Source organism: Acinonyx jubatus, chromosome D1 (genome assembly GCF_027475565.1).
Source record: "Acinonyx jubatus isolate Ajub_Pintada_27869175 chromosome D1, VMU_Ajub_asm_v1.0, whole genome shotgun sequence".
NCBI classification, from domain to species: domain Eukaryota; kingdom Metazoa; phylum Chordata; class Mammalia; order Carnivora; family Felidae; genus Acinonyx; species Acinonyx jubatus.
In genome coordinates this window covers 12,419,975-12,440,538 of record NC_069390.1, presented here as the reverse complement: position 1 = coordinate 12,440,538, position 20,564 = coordinate 12,419,975, and the positions used below count along the sequence as shown (strand labels likewise).

At 42.9% G+C, this 20,564-nt stretch overlaps 1 protein-coding gene, 1 long non-coding RNA gene and 1 pseudogene across 2 annotated transcripts; 1 reads left to right on the top strand and 2 right to left on the bottom strand.

Annotated features, from left to right (window-relative positions):
* Positions 1-2,987: 2,987 nt before the first annotated feature.
* LOC106979534 (olfactory receptor 9I1-like) lies at positions 2,988-5,372 on the bottom strand (annotated as a pseudogene).
* Positions 5,373-9,834: 4,462 nt separating this feature from the next.
* On the top strand, positions 9,835-17,195 carry LOC128311663 (uncharacterized). The gene is made up of 3 exons (XR_008290177.1): positions 9,835-10,031; positions 11,169-11,977; positions 16,846-17,195. It is a non-coding gene; the product is annotated as an uncharacterized LOC128311663 (long non-coding RNA).
* Positions 17,196-19,299: 2,104 nt separating this feature from the next.
* LOC106979547 (olfactory receptor 9I1) lies at positions 19,300-20,244 on the bottom strand. Its single transcript, XM_015077431.3, has one exon. The coding sequence runs from the start codon at positions 20,242-20,244 to the stop codon at positions 19,300-19,302; it is 945 nt and encodes a 314-aa protein (XP_014932917.2).
* Positions 20,245-20,564: the final 320 nt, after the last annotated feature.

Genomic DNA, 20,564 nt, shown 5'->3' with positions numbered 1-20,564 from the left:
TATAGAATTCTGGGTTATTATTTATTTTATTGTATTTTTTTAGCCTTTGAAAGATGTCATCCATTCAAACATTTCTCTTGTCACTTTTCTCTGTGCCTTTTTGTGTTACTCCAATTACATGTATGCTGGACCATTTGCTATTTTCCAAGATGTCTCATTCGGCTTTTGTGTTTTAAACATTCTTTCCTCTCTCTGCTTCAGTTTGGACCATTTCTGTTGACTTGTATTGCTGTTTATTGATTCTTTATTTTGCTGTATCCAATCTGCTCCATTTCGGATACTGTGTTATTTAGTTCTAGAACTTGTATTCTGTTAGATTTTTTTTTTGTTCCTCTGCCTTAATTCCCCATATGTTCATGCTTAAATCTGTTTCTTCTAAATTCTTTAACATATTTACGGCAGTTATTATAAAGGCCTTTAATGCCAACATCTGGATCATTATGCATCTGTGTGAATTTTTCTTTCAGCTTCGAGCCACAGTCACTGCCTCTTTCATATCTACTACCTTTTTTTATTGTGTTTGGGCTTTGCAGATGGCCTGTTGTAGATATTCTGTAAGGCAAATGACAAAAAGAACCATAATGATGTGCTGCTCTTTTCTGCTGGTTCCAAAAAGGTCTTTCTATGAGGGCCCTTACCAATGAATTTAGCTCAATTTACAGCTAAGTTCTTGAATCTTTCATTTAGAAACTTAACATATTTGCTGTTATAACTTTATAGAGCCTTTTAAATGATTTCATGTGTAAGAATTCTCTTGGTTTCAACTTGCAGTTGACCTATCTTGGCATATTTGTATCTAACCTTAAGAAAACTCTGCTAATAGATCTGGAGAGAATGAGGGTTGGTAGCACTGGGGCAGGAAGAGAATCAGCTTTGCCTTGCAGGGTAGCAGGTAGCAGTAAGGCTGTGACTAGGTCTTCATGCAAGGCAGGAAGCTCCCTTAAACAGAGAAGGAGACGATGCCTGAGCCAGCAAGGGAGGCTCAGTGGGGGTGAGGCTGGAGGGACTCAGAGTCACCCAGAGTTTCCCTTGCACTGCCATTCCAGTGGGCTGCTAGGTTTTCCCAGTATCTCTCTTTCTCATTCTTTTTCAATAAGCGCCACAGCTTTAAGCCTAGGTGGATACAAAACTTGGTTCTGGACGAGGGGCAGTAATTTAACTGGCAGAATAATTTGGCCTCCCACAGCTTAAATATTAGGCTACTTTTCCCATTAGCAGCCCTAATGCTGAAAGTGTAAAATATTTTTAAAAGAATAATAATTTATAGTCCCTAATTTTTATTCTGTGTTTTGATCAAGACTTTAGGAAATGTCATGCCATTCAATTTCCTTAAACTATCCAGTGCCTTTAGAAGCAACCACCCACCACAGAGTCTTTAATTACTCATGCCTTACCTATCACACATTATGTGACAGAGACCTCATAGTTCTCAAAGCTTTGCCTTTACTAGACATTACATTACAGGATCAAAATCTGCTATTGTTTCACTGTTCTGAGCTATGGGAGAAGGGAGTATTAGTCTGCACCCTATATCGTAATACTGGATAGATTCTCTCTGTTTCAGTCTGACTCAGGCAAGATAGCCAATTCTGTGATGATTAGTTTTATGTGTCATCTTGACTGGGCCATGGGGTACCCAGATGATTTAGTTAAATGCTATTCTGGGTGTGTCTGTGAGAGTGTTTTTGGATGAGATAACATTTGAATTGGCAGATGAATAAGGCAGATTTTCCTCCTCAATATGGGTAGGTCTCATCCAATTTGTTGAAGACCTGAATAGAACAAAAGGCTCAACAAGGAAGAATTCCCTTTCCCTGCCTGACCATCATTGAGTTGAGGCATAGGTTTCTTCCGGTCTTTGAACTTGGACTCAGACTGGAATTTATACCATCAGCTTTCCTGGGTCTCCAGCTTGCTGACTGCAGATGGTGAGACTTTTCAGCCTCCATAATTACCTGACCCAATTCCATATATATATACATATACACACATATATCTATATCTATATCTATCTATATCTATATCTATCTATGGTATAGTTTTTTGGCCATAGACTCAATGTAGCTAGGAATATGACTTGATTCCTCCAATTTTTCCAATGGTTTCTTGCCTATAACAATCTTGCTGCTGATTTCTGTATCAATAAGATTTCTTAGTGGTAAGCAACAGACATAGACTGATTTAATTAGAAAAGGAATTTATTTAAATGATAATGGGTAGCTCAGAGAATTAGCAGGAAGGCTGGAGAAGTAAAGTCATTTCAAACCAAGAAGAGATGCCTACGCACTGTAAGACCACAAAGGTGTTGCCCCAACCACAGCACCGACACAGGATGTTGGATACTTACTCTGGCACACTGGTCTCTGAGGCCCGCCTAAACCAGATGGGGGTTCTTTTTGGGTTAGAACTGTTAGAATTTGCTGATGGGTTGGATGTGAGAGAATGAGAGGAATAAGAAAATGAGGATGATGATTATAATTATTTTGTCTGGACAACTGGTTTCTCCAGGTGGTACCAGAGAAGATTTGGGAGGAGTAAGTGTTGGGGGTGGGGGATCAAGACTCCTATTTGGGGTATGTTGTGCTTGAAAAATGTATGGGTCAAGTGGGATTAGGGCTCTCTTTCCCTCTCTCATCTTTCCTCTTTCTCTGTCCTCTACCCCTCTAGTTCATGTGGCTGGAGTCATGGCCTTCTACAAAACACAAGTTACATATCTTTTTGTTATATATATATTATATATATATAATATATATATTATATATACATATAATATATATTATAATATTATATATACATATAATATATATTATAATATTATGTATATATTATATGTATATATAATATATATATATATTGGCTTCAGTTAGTAGTGTTAATATTTTATATTTTTATATATAAAAGGAGTATTTTAGACTCCTTCTCATTTCACCAATAATATTCCCAAAGCACTCTGATGAATTGAGCGTGGGTGAAAAGCCCATGGGGATCCTAATGGCACTTGGCCAGGTGGCAAGTGAAAGAGTGGACCTGTTTCCCTAAATATGGGAGAGGTGGTTTGTAGTAAATGATCTGAACAATCAAGAAATAATCTGATTACTTATGATTTTGTGGAATGCTGATAATCGCAGCCACAGGGGAGGCAGAGTCAATATTGCTTTGCATATATTCCATTTGTACTTTTACCTTTAACGGCTCCCTTCTAGAGAGGCGGGACTGTGTGACTCCTTCTAACCAGTGGGCTGTGGGAGAAAAGGTCCATTATGATTCTGCAGTAGTCTTTTATCCCCTGCATAGTTTGCATTTTTGACAGTAGAGCTATAAAATGGAGGGGCCTCTTTAAGCCAGAATCCCTGAGTGACTACGTACAGCAGAACGCCCCAATTTGCATGGGAAAAGTATTATGACCAGTTTCAGATTTGATTGTTGCCACAGCAAACTCAGCCTCTTCTGACTAAACCAAACCTCCACATTGATTTTCATCCTCTTCTTTAAACATTCTTTCAATAATTCTTTCAAACAGGAAGTATTAATCTTTTTTTTTTTTTTTTTTTTTTTGATTAGAGGAAACTGATGTTCCAAGAGGGTAAGACATTACCTGACAAGGTAATTCCATTTAAGACCGTTTGCTGTAGGTCTACCGTTGCTGACTTTGCAGCCTCTGGGAGTGAGTTTTTTGAGAGCAGAGACTGTCATGAGTCAGGTGCTGTGTTTAGGAGGAGGAGAAACAAAAGAGTTGGAGATCCAGAATGTAGACATTTGCCACTTGAAAGGCAGAGAGTAGAGTCCTGGAGATACTGGGCACCATTCGGGAAGACATAAGTGGGGGAGTAGTCAAAGGGAGCACCCTTCCTTTTACTCTTGTAATCTGTGCCAATGGGAAATTCCACTGGGTTCACGGTACTTTTCATTAATTTCCTCATAATGAGTTGGTCGGTTATCCATACCATAAAAGAAGAGCAAAATTCCTGGCTCTCCTCCTGTTAGTATGATTCCCAGCTATAATCTTCCACAGAGAGTAAACGTCAGTATCAGGGAGCACAGAGATGGCGGGATAAAGAGGGGGCAACTGGGGAGCTTCAGTGTGCTTGAGTTGAAGATGGCAGCTTGGATGTGGTAGTCAGTTCACTTATGACTGTGTCAGCTTTTTGCTCGGTGGTATCAGAGAGTATCCCTAGAACCCTGATAGTTTGAGAGTGGGCTAAAGACGGAGAAGGAAAAAAAAGAGAGGTAGAGAGAGTCATCTAAGTAAATTTCACCAACCTTGTGGTTTTCCCCAAATTAAATTAAAAAAAAAAAAGGTGGTAGTTCTTGCCTACTTCCTGAGTGCTACTGAAAGCTGCCATTCTTGAGGGCAGGCACTGCATGGTGTTGATACTTATCAGAGCATGAAGATCTGGGGAGAAAATGGGTCAGGATGAATGATTCTCACCTGAGGCTGCATTCTTTGGGAACTGGATTTTACCAATGAGTTTTCTGAATGTGCAGCTTTTACATCTTTGTTCCTCAGACTGTAGATCAAGGGGTTCGGCATGAGGATGACCACGGTGTAAAAGACAGACACGATCTTGTCCTCCTCTGGGGATGAGTCTGAGTGGTTTCTCTGGTACACGAAGGCAAGTGTCCTGAAGAAGAGGACAACAGTGGTGAGGTGGGACGTGCAGGTGGAGAAGGTCTTGGCTCGTCCACCAACAGATTTCACCCTTGAAATGGCTCTGATTATGAGCCTATAGGAGACCGGGATGATCAGGACATTGGCCAGGAGCATGAGCTTGGCAAAAAAGAGGATGACAGTGGCACTTTGTGTCATGCTTGGCAGGCAAGCTTCAGCAGGGGTGGGAGGTCACAGAAGAAGAAGTCTGTCACAGACAGAGATGGTCACAGAAAGAGAAGGTGAGGGTGCATGTGGTATGCAGGATGGTCCCTGAGACCCCACAGACATAGGCTGCAGCCAACAATCCCCAGCAGGTGCCTGGAGTCATAACGAGGTTATAGCACAATGGGTTGCTAATGGCAACAAAGTGGCCATAGGCCATCAAACACCCTGTGCCTGCACAGAGGGTGAAGAAAAAGAAGTGGGTAGCACATTGGTCATAGGAGATGACCGTCTTGCCTGTGGCCAGTGTGGCCAGGATCTGAGGGGTGATGACTGAGGCGTCGCAGGCATCCAGTAGGGCGAGGTGGCTCAAGAAGAAGTACATGGGCGTGTGGAGTTGGACACCCTCTTGGGTCAGAATGATCATCCCCACATTCCCCAGAAGGGTGACGATATAGAAAATGAGAAACATCAGGAAGAGGGGCACCACCAGTTCAGGGTGATCTGTGAAGGCCACAAGAATGAACTCTGTCACAGCAGTGAGATTTTAGGGGGCCATAGCCTCGATGTAAGTAGGTGGCCTGAAGAGGAGAATGGAATCAGAGATTCCAGAACTGAAGGACTTTGTTTTCTTCAGCGTCAGATGTTAGGTGAATATCCCAGATATTCTCTGCTCAGAGAGAGAAGAAAATGTTTACCACCTTAAGAATCCACATCTAGCAGTTACCAGGTAACCAGTTACCTAGTTACTATGAAAGACTTTTACCTATCTCTGCACCCCTCCTGAAATCGAACCTTGGGTCAGTATTTCTTGCTTGTTATCTTTAAGACCAGAGAACCTTAGACTATCAAGACTGGGAGGGACCATTGTAGAGTCTCTCATTCTAGAACATTCCCAACAAATTGTCATGTATCCCTGGTATACACCGGGCCTCAGATGGCCTCTCAGGTTGTGCCCTCCTGAGTTGTCAGATGCAGAGTCTTATGCTAACCCTTTCTGTGGTGGGGACTTCTGGGGGCACCCTATCTTTGGAAAAGTCTCCCTGTTGGGAAAGCCACATGGTTTTTTCTATATCTTCTACATGTTGATATATTCTACACATTGATACTATGTGGACTGAATTCCCTTTCTCCCAAGACAGACAGTGTTAATGATCACTTTCATCTGATCTCATCTCCAAGTCAAATATCTCCAGTTAATTCCTTGTGAGTGCTTTCATAATCTACCTCTGCTCTCCTGTGAACCAGGTCATCATCTGTCTTGGGTTTCTTTTTCAAGGGTCCGAGAAAGAAAGTGATTCTGTGGAGACCATTAGACTTATGGAGCCCTTGTTCTGTGTGGAACATTTCCTTTCCATATTAACTTAGTGAGTCCGCTCAATAATCCCGGAATAACCATTATGGGTTTCACTCTTGAAATGTGTTAGCCAAGGCTCAGAAAGTTAAAGTGGCTTGTCAAAGAACAAATTGCAAGTGGAAAAGCCAGGATTTAAACCATGGTGTCGTAACTCCAGGGGACTTCTCGTTTTAGTGCCCTACACTGGTCCTTCTTAACTGTCTACTTTAATTTGTAGCCTCTGTAGTCCAGAGTTATGGAGTTTCTTGTGTTTGATAGAACCAGTTTTCTACAGAAATCAAGCTGATTCTTCACTTCCTGTCAGCGGGATGAATTCTTTTGTCAGCCACTGATTGCTCTGGGCTCTACTCTCAGGGATGATGCCTCTTGGGGATAGGAATGGAGGCTATGCCATCAGGGATTCCAAGACTCACTGGGAGGCTGATTGGAGTCAGGGTTAAAGAAGACTTGTTTGTGAGCTCTGTGGTTCTCATTAGCTCTAGAACTTCCGCAGAACATTTTGGGGTGGTCTGTCAATTTTGATCCCAGGAATTCTGTGGATTCATAAGGCAAAAACTTGGTCCCCGTATTTCAGACACAAAGTACCAGGGACACGAAGTTTCTAATAACATCTTCAAAAAGATGTGGCAATCAGTGCATATCAAATCTATTGCTTGGCCGTAGCCTGAGCATGAATTGCCCTAGTTCCTTCTATTACTTCCACCCTTTTTGACCTGTGCTCTAACCTGGGTGCAGTGGACCCTGAAGATGGAAGGAAATCCTAGATTACTGAGCTGACGGGAATTCTCGGGACCTTAAAAACTGGAGCCTAAGCATCTTTCCTCCAGAACACTGTTATTGGGATGTTTTCCTCCCTGTGCTCCAACTGTCTGCTTCTTTCTGTCCCTTTCTCAAATGGGTTTCCCATCATTTTTATCTTCCCTGCTTCCTTTGACTCTGACTTGTACGTCACGGTGGCTTATCATTCCTTACAGGTCTGTTACCATCAGCACCATGGAGAAACTGAAAAGTTATTTCAGGATTTCCTGGTTCAAATATTTTTAAAAAAGAGAGTTTTATTATGAATAGACATTTTTCCAAAGAAGACATCCAGATGGCTAACAGACACCTGAAAAGATGCTCAACATCACTCATCATAAGGGAAATACAAATCAAGGCCATAATGAGATACCGTCTCGCACCTGTCAGAATGGCTAAAATTAACAACTCACGCCACAACGGATGTTGGCAAGGATGTGGAGAAAACGGAACCCTTTTGTACTGTTCATGGGAATGCAAACTGGTGCTGCCACTATGGAGAACAGTATGGAGGTTCCTCAAAAAGTTAAAAATAGAACTACCCTACCACCCAGCAATGGCACTACTAGGAATTTATCTAAAGCATACAAAATGCTGATTCAAAGGAGCATATGCACCCCGATGTTTATAGCAGGGCTAACAACAATAGCCAGATTATGGTGTGGTAGGGTCCCCTCCCTGAGGAATGGAAAAAAAACAAAACAAAACCCCAAGGCACCTGGCTATACGTGTACATGGCGTTCCTCATGACCTTGTAACATGAGACCACTTAATCAGACTGCATGTTTGTGTGTTACTATATATGGGAGACAAAGAAGTAGAAAATGTATAATAAACTATACCACGTGGTGTTTGGGGCTCAGTTCTATGGGTATGAACCCGACTGAGCCGTGTCGGCATGCATACAGCTGCTTCCTGGAAAGAAAAGCCTCCGTGTCATGACTCTCTGTGCGAGAATCCTGCTACAGTGGAAAGAGCCCGAACGTCCTTTGACTGATGAGGGGATAAAGAAGATGATATATATGGAATACTACTCAGTGATGTAAAAGAATGAAATCTTGCCATTTGCAGCAACGTGGATAGAACTACAGGGTATTATGCTGAGCGAAATAAGTCAGCCAGAGAAAGACAAATATGTGATTTCACTCATATGTGGAGTTAAGAAACACAACAGGTGAACACGGAGGAAGGGAAGGAAAACTAAGATAAAAACAGAGCCCTAAGAGACTCTTTTTTTTTTTTAATTTTTTCTTTAATGTTTTTATTTAGTTTTGAGACAGAGAGAGACAGAGTATGAGCAGGGGGAGGAGCAGAGAGAGAGGGAGACACAGAATCCAAAGCAGGCTCCAGGCTCTGAGCTGTCAGCACAGAGCCTGACGCGGGGCTCGAACCCACGGACGGTGAGATCATGACCTGAGCTGAAGTCGGACGCTTAACTGACTGAGCCACACAGGCGCCCCCTAAGAAACTGTTAAATACAGAGAACAAAACTGAGGGTTGCTGGAGGAGAGGTGGGTGGGGGGATGGGCTAAACGGGTGATGGGCATTAAGGAGGGCACTTGCTGGGATGAGCACTGGGTGTCCTAAGAGATGGATCACTGGGTTCTACTCCTGAAGCCAAGACCACACTGTGTGATAACTAACTTGAATTTAAATTTAAAAAATAAAATAATATGAAATATCCATGAAAGAACTAAAAAGAGAGTTTTATTTATCCAGTTGCCTTGTTTCCCCCCAGGGGGGACAGTCCATAAGTTACAAAGTTGAAAGTATGTAGCCAGCCCACAGGATCCAAAGGGACAAAACAGCTTTCCCCCACCTTCAGCGGGGCTGTGAATGGAGCTGGTATTGCCTTTAAAAAAAAGCCTCAGTTAATCAATTATTTTATTATAATTAATTATTTAATTATTAATAATTAATTATCTTTCAAAAAAATTAATTATTTAAAATGTTTTAAATTTAAATTCTGTTTAGTTAACGGAGAGTGCAGTATTGGTTTTGGGAGTAGCATTTAGTGATTCATCACTTTCATACAACACCCAGTGGAATGGAGCTGGTGTGGTGACATTTCTCTGAGACCTGCCCTGTTTTTAAAATTCAGTTTGGACTGAGATTAGTGTAGACATCCTGAATTGGCACCCAAATCTATTATTTTGTTTTATGACTCAGTGACACCTTCTTTCATGGCAGCATTTTCCGTCCTTAGTTAGCCATAAAGTTTTTCTCTGTCCTTCTTTCCACAGACATGGAGATTTAGAGATAAGGAGCCTGTGTTTTAGGTATGACACGCTTAACTAGAACGTTCTCCAAGGACTTTTCCTCTGCTATGCCTGTCTCTGAATCATAAGATAACAAGGCTGTTAACATACTATTCTCAAAAAGGGCACCTGGGTGGCCCAGTTGGTTAAGCACCCAACATCGGTTCAGGTCATGATCTCACGGTTTGCGAGTTTGAGCCCCGCGTCGAGCTCTGTGCTGACAGCTCAGAGCCCGAAGCCTCAGATTCTGTGTCTCCCTCACTCTCTGGCTCTTCCCCGCTTGCACTCTCTCTGTTGAAAATAAATAAGCATTAAAAAATTTTTAAAAAATATATTACTCCCAAAGTTTCAATAATTTGAACTAAATAACCAGTGAATTCAGATTTCTAAACAATCATATGCTTTATAGACTTATGGCAATATCCCACTGCTTAACAGGATTTGGGCTGTCATGGTTGGCCAATCACAACACTGTTTTTTCCAGAATGGTCATAACCTTTCTGTCCAGCCCTTGGAGATGCCCCACAACACTTAATACAACAGTTCACACAACCTGGGAATAGACACCGTGCTGCCCTAATTGACCTTTTTTTTTTTTTTTTTTTTAACCTCAAGGGACACATTCATTTGGCCGCTCTCTCCTGGACAGTGGTAGCTCCCACCTGCATCTATTCAAGACATTGTCTCAATGGGAAAACCTCACAATGAGAACATTCCTTGAAACGTCGAGCCATTAGCTGTTGTCTCCTGGTTTCTGCATCCATGTTTGTCCAATGCCTGCCATTTGAATGTGGCATTATGTCAGGTTTGCATCTGGGTGACGGTTTTCTCTTTCCCTCCAGTGTTTGGGGGTCAATGTGCACACGACCCTCAGGATAGGCTCTGTGAGCCTGAGACACTGAAAATGGCGGCTCACATGCTCCCCTCCACACTTGTTGAAAGCACCAGAGACCTTGGACCTCACAGACACACAGAACCTGGAGTTGGAAAGGACCTTGCTGTTGTGGTTCTGTGATTTTCCAGCCCTGTTCCTCAGAGGCCCCAGCCTTCCCAGAGCTGCCAACTCAGCCCCAGCTTCAAACAAAGCAGCAATTCCTTGAACTCTTATAAACAACCAGGTGCTTCTTTTATTTTGTTTGGAAAGGGAGTTCCAATGTTAAAAAGAGATTTGAATGCACCGGGTCTACTGTGTTCTCCTCATTGGGCAGAGAGGAAAATTGAAGTCCCGAGAAGAAGTAACTTTTCCTCAGTGTGTCAGAAAGCATTCCCTCTCCAATTTATCCCGGTGGGGGCCTCAACACTGCTGTCCTATTTGGAGCCTCAGGAAAGGCCTCGGAGTCATTAAAGAACAAACCAGAACTGGCAGGCCCAGGATGAGGCCATAGGGATGGGAGGATGGCTGGGACTCCCAAAGGCCGGGTATAGGGACCTCCCTCACTCAACTTCCTTCCCGTGGCACTCATTTCCACATCATCTTCTCAAAAGCTGCTTATTATGAGTGTCTTCCTTTCTGACCTCGGCAGCTGACACAGCCTTCCCAGTGGGGTCCAGGCCCATCCTCGGTTCATGCTCTGAAGACTTGTTACTCAGCGGTGTGGGTGTCAGGGGAGTAATAATATCTGAATGCCAACTCTTGTTGCCTGCACTTGACATGTTTGTTACCAATCAGTGCAACCATCAGCAAGGTATGTATCCCTAGGCCTGATTTAGAGAAGACAGAGTTGACACTTTGGGAAGGTGACTTGTCCAAAAGGTCACCCAGAAAAAATTTAAGTTATGTTCAAAAATGTGGAAAGCCCATTTCATGGTCGGGAATCTATGTGATCTCCCAACGTAGTTATAAGACGTACATTACCGCATAGGAAGACCAAAGACGTATGACCTTTGGTTGCTGTGAAAGACTTCCACGAAGCACTGTTGGCATTTTCTGTTTTCTTCGCAGATCCAAGGAGATTTGCTGTTGCGGCGATCTGAAGACGGTAGAAAACACCGTTATCTCATCGTCTTAGGCTGGCTCTGTGCATATGTTGAAACCCACCTTTGAAGGTTTCCAGCGGCTAGCAAAGCCAGGCTCTGTGCTCGGTTTATCTAGCGTCGCTGGGTGGAATTCAGAGCTTGCAACCTACAGGTCCTCCGGGCAGCTCGCTGTTTTGTTTTCATGCCCAAACAACCCAATTAGGATCCTCTTGTTCCTGAGTCACTGAGTTTTCTGATCCAACTGACTCCTCGGGTGGTTTTAACATCTATTTATAGATATCACCGAGGATGATGCTTGTGTACTGGTGTACGAGGATGATAAAGATAAGTGGAAGACAGATTCTTTCTCCACATGATTCACTGTGATGATTTCCCTTACAGTGGGGGCCATGTGAGCCGGGACTTGCCTGCAAGTTACAAAGTGAGGGGGGACGGCTTCACATTTCTGGGAGGAGGCAGTCTCTTGCAGTCAGAGCTGACTTGGGAGTATTACATTCCCTCTCTCTCCATCTAAGGAAGCAAACAACGGGTCTGGGGGTTAAAAGGCTCAGGAGGATAAGTGGCAGACCCTGAGTGACATCATTTCCCATGTTCCTCAGGGAATGAACATTGTCACCTTCATGTCACTTCTTCTGGGGTTGGGGAAAAAAAAAACTGAGAAAGAATTCGGACTCCGTTGACACATCACAGATGGAGAAACAGACCCAGAAGGGCTGTGTGTCTTTTCTGAGGCCACTAAACTTCTTGGCTGACAGCTGGATGTCGTGTGGTATGGTGAGAAGTGATGGGGGAGGGTGGCTTTGGTGGGGAGGAGGAGACCGAGACCACACAACTAGGGTGCGTTCCATCAGGTTGGCGTCCCTGTTAGTCTGCTTTGTTGCTCACGGATGCTTCCTGCTGGACCCAGTTCAAGCCTCACCCCTTCTGGAAAGGCTGACTGGATCCCATATACAAGTTCCTCAGCCCTCAGCGGGCCACACACTGCTTACTTTTCCATTGTATATCGTGGCAGGGTCTTGAGCACCAAATCCTCTTTAGTGTAAACACCTGCCTTCCAGAATATTCTGTGGGGTAATGTGCAGTTGTGCAGTGTACGTAACTTTGAAACAGGAAGATCACCTTACCGGTGGAAAATTGGTACCAGTAACAGAGGAGGGTGCAGGGGGAGGCATTTCATGATCCATTCATGTATCACTAACAAGGTTAGCTTATGGTCCATAATGGCTATCAGGCTCCAGCCATCACATCCACACTTTGGACCAGAAGAATAAAAAACTAAAGACAAGTGTTTTGAATTTTGTGCTATTATAATGCCTTATGGACACTTTTGTACCTGTGTCCTGACAGGCACTTGCAAGAGTTTCTCTACTGTGCATACGTAGGTCACTGGAATATCTGGGTCAGTGGTTATGTGTATCTGATTTTTAAAGGTTAATGCCAAAATATTTTACAAAATCTTATACTACTCTTTAACTTATACTACTTGTTTCATATATTTGTCAATAGAGTGGTGTCATACTTTAACATTTTTCCTAATCTAGTGGGCCTATTGTGTTTTTAATAAGCATTTTCCTGATTACTAATGAGAATAAGCATCTCTTCATAAGGATATTTGTGAATTGCCTGTTTGAGTGTGTTATCTTTTCTTAATCACTTTTAAGTATATGCATACACACGCAAGATTGTAGTTGTGATTGTATACCTTAAAAATATTTTCTGCCATTTTGTGTCTTGATTTTTCATCTTCTTTTAAAATTTTTTTAATGTTTATTTAATTTTGAGACAGAGAGAGAGAGAGAGAGAGAGAGAGAGAGCAAGTGGGGGAGGGGCAGAGAGACACAGAATCTGAAGCAGGCTCCAGGCTCTGAGCTGCCAGCACAGAGCCCGACACGGGGCTCAAACTCACAAACTGTGAGATCATGAACTGAGCCAAAGTTGGATGCTCAACCAACTGAGCCACCCAGTTGCCCCTTTCATCTTCTTTTTTTAAATAAGCTGGAGTTTCACTCTATGTTTTTTTTTTTTTATTTTAATGTTTATTTATTTTTGAGAGAGAGGTGGGGGGAGGGCAAGAGAGAGAGGGAGACACAGAATCTGAAGCAAGCTCTGGTCTCTGAGCTGTCAGCACAGAACCCAACATGGGGCTCAAACCCATGAACTGCAAGATCATGACCTGAGTTGAAGTCAGATGCTCAACCGGCTGAGCCACCCAGGCGCCTCTCTTTTAGGTTTTTAAAGTAGGTTTCAATGTAGGGCTTGAACTAAAAACCTTGAGATCAAGCGTTTCATGCTCAATGACTGAGCCAGCCAGGCACCCCAAGTTTTCATCTTCTTAATCATGTTTTTAATCAACAGAACCTCTTTAATGAATACTGACACGTTTAGGAAATATTTAAATTTATGATTAATGCTTTTTGTTTTGTATATAAGAAACTCTTCCATATAATGATTCTATTTGAATTTGTTTGGTGAGAGGTACAGGACTTACATCAGTCAGAGTCCCTACAGGTAACAGCTGTTACATTCAATTGGGTAATTTGAGGAGAGCTTAGTAAAACCACTATTTAAAAAAGTATGGACAGGATTTAACAAAACCAGGATGAGATGAGACAGTGCTTCACAGCTAGTGACAGAGTGGGGGCCATTGCTGGTCTTCCAAGTAGTGATTCCTGTCATGCCTCTGTGACCTCCAACCTGTGGCTTTCAAGGTCACTCTGTTCAAACTAGCAGAATGGGAAGGAGCATGGCTTGGAAATGGTCCACACCAATTATTCAAGCATCCTCCTGGCTAAAAACTCTGCTATATGTCCATACTTAGCTGCAAAGGAGGCTGGGAAAAGTAGCTTGGCTGTATCGCCAGTCCCGGCTGCATAATATGAATCATTTGGGGGGGTGGGATGTCGCTATTGAGATTAGGTTTCAAAAAGAGCACGGTGTCTATCTTGGGCACCTGCTCTGATGAGAGTCATGTTTTAAGTTTCACTATGGAGAGGACCACGTAGCAAGTAATGAGCATATTTGGTCAACAGTGGGGAAGGACCCAACTCTTGTCAACATGACGGGAGCCCTGGTCAACCTCTTAATTAGTTTTGTGAGAGACCCTGAGATGGAGACTAACCAATCTCACTAACCTGTCCCTGGATCCCTCACCCACAGAAACTGTGATCGTAAAGGTTTGCTGCTTCAAGCTCCCAATTCTTTCTTTCTTTATTTGCTTGCTTATTTATTTATTTATTTATTTATTTATATTTTTAAAAGTAGGCTCCACACTCACCATGGGGCTTGAACTCATGAACCCGAGATCAAGAATTGCATACTTCACTGGGGCGCCTGGGTGGCTCGGTCGGTTAAGCGTCTGACTTCAGCTCGGGTCATGATCTCGCAGTTTGTGAGTTTGAGCCCCGTATCGGGCTCTGTCCTGACAGCTCGGAGCCTGGACCCTGCTTCGGAATCTGTGTCTCCTTCTCTCTCCCTTTCTCTCTCACTCCCCCAAATAAATAAACATTAAAAAATATTTAAAAAAAAAGAATCGCATGCTCTACTGAGCCAGCCAGGCACCCCTAAGCTACCAATTAACAGTAACAGACAACTAATATATCCTCATAGGGAGATGCTCTTGATTGCAAACATAGTTTCAATACTCTGCTTATGTTTTAAGGTTCTTATTTTCTCTCAAATGTTTAGCCTTTGATTTCTTAGTGTCTTTCCACTGTTTTTTTTTTTTATTTTTCATGATTTTCAGAGGGGAGGTTGGTCAGAAAAACCCGAGTCCACCATATTGCCAGAAATGGAAATCCTATTCATTTGTATCTTCTTCGTGTTTTTCCTCAGGCATTTACTGAGCATCTACTGTGGGTCAGAAGGTGTGCTAAAAATAGCAGTCTTTGAGTCCATGGGGGTGGTGATAAAAAAAAAAAAACCATTCTACTGGGGGTAGGGATAAAAACAAGCAGATATCAAGTACTGTGAAGTGTCTTGAAGAATGAAATAGCAGAGTAGGGGGATGGGGAATGATAAGCAGTAGGGAAGCTATCATTTTAGATAAGGTGGCCAGAAAAGGTTTCTCCCAAATGAAGCACCACTTCAACAGAGACCCAAATAAAGAATAAGTCCTGCAGATTTATAATGGGGGAAGAATGATTTGTACAGCTTCTCCTTTGTAGGTCTGCAGAAGATGCTGGGAAGGAGAAATGAGTCTCTCCTGACCTCATTCCTTTTATTCAGAGAAGTTGAATGCAGAGAACTTGGACGTACCGCTTGGCTGGTAGATCTGAGAATCCGTGTCACTCTCATTCTCTCAAGCATCAATGGAGCTGCCTTGTCTGGGACAAGCCTTATGGCCGATGCTGACCTAAATGCTCTGGTCACATCTTAGCTGTCACAGAGAATAGGGTCTCTTCAGCTCAGCTCAGTGTAGGTTCTGACCGAATCTTCATGGAATGAACTTTACATGGAATCTCTTCCAGCTTTCCTTCGGTGGCTTAGCCAAGACCCTGAAGGTGGGTAAGGCACTCTCTTTGTTAAAGTGGTCTTTTATTTTATTTCATCTTGTGGAGACCTCTCCATTGGTCTTTGAATGGTTCTTCACATGACTCCCAGTTCCGAAGCAGGAAAACCATTTTTTTTTTTCTGGCTCCTGGAGAAAAAGCCTAATGAGTAAAGCTACTTTCCCTTACGTGATTCAGTACCAAAAAAGGGATAGTTGTGGATAAAATGGCATCCACAGGTGATATAAGATCATAGATAAGAATGGAGTTTCTGGAGCCAGATATCCTGAGCTCAAATCATGGCCTTCTATGTCTTACGTGGCTTCTGTGACCTAGGGAAACTTGTTTTAACTTCTCTGTGTTGTTTACCCATCTCTATGTGGAGATAGCAATTGCGTCTATATCATAGGGTTGCTAAGGCATCACAGGGTTGTTAAATACATACAAAAGTTCTTAGAATAGTTCTGGCAAGTAATAGGTGCTCTGTAAGACTTAGGTATCATTTTTGTTATTTTGTTGTTAGGAGCCAGGGAGGGCAATGAGTTGTTAGGTCCTTTAGATTGTAACAAAGACCCACTCAGATGATCTAATAGAAAGTGAGTCTATGGCTAAGACTCTCTTATGCTTCAAAAGGAGACAGGGATTTCTTGGGGACCTATGGAGAGCCCTAGAACTCAGCCTGGATCATAATTACATCATTCAAGACCTGAAAGATCTAATGCAGCACTAAGGACCAGGTTTATTGCTGCCTCCTTAGCATCTGACATTCGCGCATTTTCTCTTTGGTCTGCCCATTAACGTGACTCAGCCATTTTTGTCATCTCTGATTATAATTTCTGAGTCTTGTTTCTCAAATAACTTAGCTTTTCTCATATTTTTTGGTTTAGATCCTCAAGAGGGAGATAACTTTATGGGTCCTGCTTAATAATCATTGTATAACGGTAGGACACCTCATGGCTCTCTGTTTTGTTCATGAATTGATGAAATGTGGGTCAGGGGCTTATTCTAGTCTGATCCGATCACCCAAAGGGCAAGACCAAGTGCCAGAACAGTGGTTACCCAAGCAAAGGGCTCTGGGCGGGAAAGTTTCTCTTATAAAGGGAGTATGATAGAAGTATCCAGGGTACTGAGACCCAGTCCTTTCTTTATTTGAAGGGTGGAGATAAAATCAGTGTCTATGAGTGTGGATCTGCTGTAATATGCTGAAGAACTCCTCCCCGTTCCGGTTCTAGAAGTATGGAATCCTTTGAACCTGATGACTAAGCCTGAACTAGTCCCCAAGGGGGAATTCGTTGTTGGATCCCAGTGTGCCTTAAGGGAAGCAAGAAAATTATTGTGGCTGCATTGGAAAGCCCCGAATGGAACCTTTCAGGGCTCCTCCTTAGTCTGTTATTTCTGATTCTCTTTGAATAACTGCTTCCTTTTTGTGTCTTTCTTGACTTCTCTACCTTGGGCAATCTGGTCACCTATTCTGCATCTGTTTTACATGTTCAACTTCATAATGCCCAGGAATTATATTTATTTATTTATTTATTTATTTATTTATTTATTTATTTATTTATTTTTTAATCAAACCTACACTGGGTCAGGTGCTTATTTCTGAACCAATCAACTTTAGGCAGGGCGGTGGGCCATTTTAATACAGAATTTAAATTTAATATGGTTAAATTGAATATGGTCCATTTAAGATGGTTGTTTCCATACAGAGTGCCACAGAGGACCAACTTCTCATAAAATCAAAGTTCAGCAGAGGGGTTTACTGACTGACTGGGTGTTTATGTCTTCAACGAAAAGACATCTTTTGGTTATCCTTGACCATGTGGGGTGCAGATAAATCCACCCCACCCCAGCTAAACACCAATGTTCGTTTTATTTCTTGGGTGAAAAGATTGAATTGTTCATCTTCCTCAGTTCACTATCTTTCACTACTAGTTGTTTGTGATCTGTTTCATTTTTGTTAACAGCCATGGGATTGTGGCAAGGTCCGGGGTGAAAGTGAGGGAAAGGGAAGGGAAGGGAAGAGAACAGTACATATTGAGCAATGGATTTATGCTAGGAGATTTCTTATTCATCACCTCACTTATTTATTTAGTTTAAGATTTTACCTTTTTTTTTTTAAATTTAAGTTTATTTATTTGTTTTTAGGAAGCTCTATACCCAACGTGGGGCTCAAGCTTACAACCCCAAGATCAGGAGTTGCATGCTCTTCTGACTGAACCAGCCAGGCGCCCCTTACCTCATTTAATTTTTACAATATGCTCTTGAATTAGGAGTTGTTACATTTGTTTTAGACCTGAGGAAAATTAAGATCTGAGAAATGAAGCCCTTTACGGTACATTTCACAGTGAGTTAGTAGGAGAATCGGGATTCAGATACAAGCCTGAGTCTGAAAGCTGTGCCTTGTCTCCTGCTGTATGTGCAGAACAAAGAGACTTTAAGCAAAGATCCGAAGGGACTGTGAGAAAGCATTCTCTTAACTGCAAAATAGGAACCTTCTATTCAGCCCTGTCTTTCTTATTTGCTTTACGGAGTTTCCATGAGGGTCAAATGAGACCATGCATGTGCCATAAAAATCCATTCAAAAGTAATTATTGAGAGCTCATTTGGTCCGGACTCTGGATTTGGGGTGAGTTCCCTAAGGAGCAAAGCAGAATTTGCCCTGAAGGGTTTTTGCGGTCTCTTTCACTAAATAGAGGATTTAGTTATTTCCCCTCTTACTAAACCTTCTGCCGGCGAAGATAATGTGTGGTTTAATGTTTTCCTTATACCTGTCTTTGTTCTCTAACATTGCTGTTCCTGGAAATGGGAGGCTTGCTTCAAGGCAGGCAATGGGAATAGAGAAGAGAAGCAATGCGTCGTGTCCCGCAGAAACCAGCGAGTTGGCCTTTGAGGAGCCAAAGGTAAGGTGACTTTAGTTCATCTTGGAGATGTCAGAGTAACCTTACACAGCAGGAACAGCAAAGCCAGTGGGATGTGATCAGGTGGAAAGGCAGCTTGCAAATTCCATTGTTGTGGCATGAGCAAGAAGGAAAGTGACCAGAGGCTAGAATGGTGAGGAGAAAGGCCCGTTTCTCAAACACTCCCTTCCCTTGGCCACTTAGAGACTCAGATTTGTCTTATTTGGCACTCCCTGCTTGCTGAGGTGATCAGTCACTCATCTATTAAAAGAAGACAAAAGACTATTTAGCATTGATCGCTAGAATCCCCAGATAGAATCTTTGACATAGAAAAAGGCAGTATTAATGGGAGGAAAAAAATGAGAAGGAAAGGATGGGAAAGCCAAGGACAGCTGCAAAGACTTGGGGTGAGATGAGATAAACTCAAGGCCCCCTGGACCCCTGACATTCTGTAAGTGAAGATATCAGGCAGTATCATAAGACTGTTGTATGCTAAGAAATGGGCTGGAGTGCGAGATGGGGAGAAGAATAAAGCACCATGGGGTTGCTGGAAATGATTTTTATCATATTTGCAGTTTTTCTTGTGCGCCTGCTGACACCCATCTACCTTCTCTCTATTTGTGGGGCTAAGTTGCATAGACTGCTGGTGCCTGTTAGGATATATTGATATGGGAAGAAAATGGACCAGGAGGTAAGGTCCTATCACTCATATCTACACACTCAGGGACACCTGGAGTCTACCAGTGACCTTTCTGAAGGCTGCTTTCACATCCTTGTTTCTTAGGCTGTAGATCAGAGGGTTTAGCATGGGGATGACCACAGTGTAGAAGACAGACACGACCTTGTCTTCCTCCAGGGACTTGCCCGAGCCACTCCGCTGATACATGAAGATGAGGGTCCCAAAGAAAAGGGCCACAGCAGTGAGGTGGGAGGCACATGTGCAGAAAGTCTTGGCCTTGCCACCTGGAGACTTCACCTTCAGAATGGCCTTGATGATGAGCAGGTAGGATATCAGAATGACCAAGGCATTGGCTAAGATCACAAAGTTGCCGAAGAAGACAATGACAATCTCAGTGTTTGTTGTGTCATTGCAGGCGAGCTTCAGCAGGGGCGGGAGGTCACAGAAGAAGAAGTTGATCTGATTGTGGTCACAGAAGGAGAGGGTGAAGGTGCATGTGGTACGCACAATGGACCCTAACATCCCACAGACATAGGCTTCCACCACCAAACTCCAGCAAATTCTAGGATTCATGGCTACAGTGTAGAGCAGTGGGTTGCTAACAGCAACATAGCGGTCATAGGCCATCACTGCCAGCAGGAAACACTCTGTGCCTGCACAGAAGGTGAAGAAAAAGAACTGGGTACCACACTGGCCATAGGAGATGACCGTCGTGCCTGTGGCCAGTGTGGCCAGGATCTGAGGAGTGATGACCGAGGCGTAGCAGGCATCCAGCAGGGCGAGGTGGCTCAGGAAGAAGTACATGGGCATGTGGAGTTGGACATCCACTTGGATCAGAACGATCATCCCCACATTCCCCAGAAGGGTGACGATATAGAAAATGAGAAACGTCAGGAAGAGGGGAATCTCCAACATGTGGTAGTCAGTAAAGCCCATGAGAATGAACTCTGTTACCGTAGTAAGATTATTCGTGTCCATGGATTCAATATAAACAATTGATCTGAGGGTGAGAATGAACAACAACAACAACAACAACAACAACAACAACATCCCAGAATTGAAGGACAGATTCTTTCTATGGTAGAAGTTAGCTTTATATTTCTGGGCCAACTTATAGAGCTTGTTTTTGGGAAATCCTGTACGTGGCCGAGTCTCCGTGGGCATCTATGTTTCTTCCACGTGTTTTGGAGCTGAGCCCTGAGCTGGTGTTTCTGATTCAAATTAATTTGGGTTTGTATTTGGAAATTCCTGTGAAGACAAGAGACACAGAGATTCAGATTTGGAAAGAACCTGGTCAG

What these genes read in the sequence shown, in the direction of transcription:
- LOC106979547 (XM_015077431.3), bottom strand. Translation starts at nt 20,244, where the DNA reads ATGGACACGAATAATCTTACTACGGTAACAGAGTTCATTCTCATGGGC.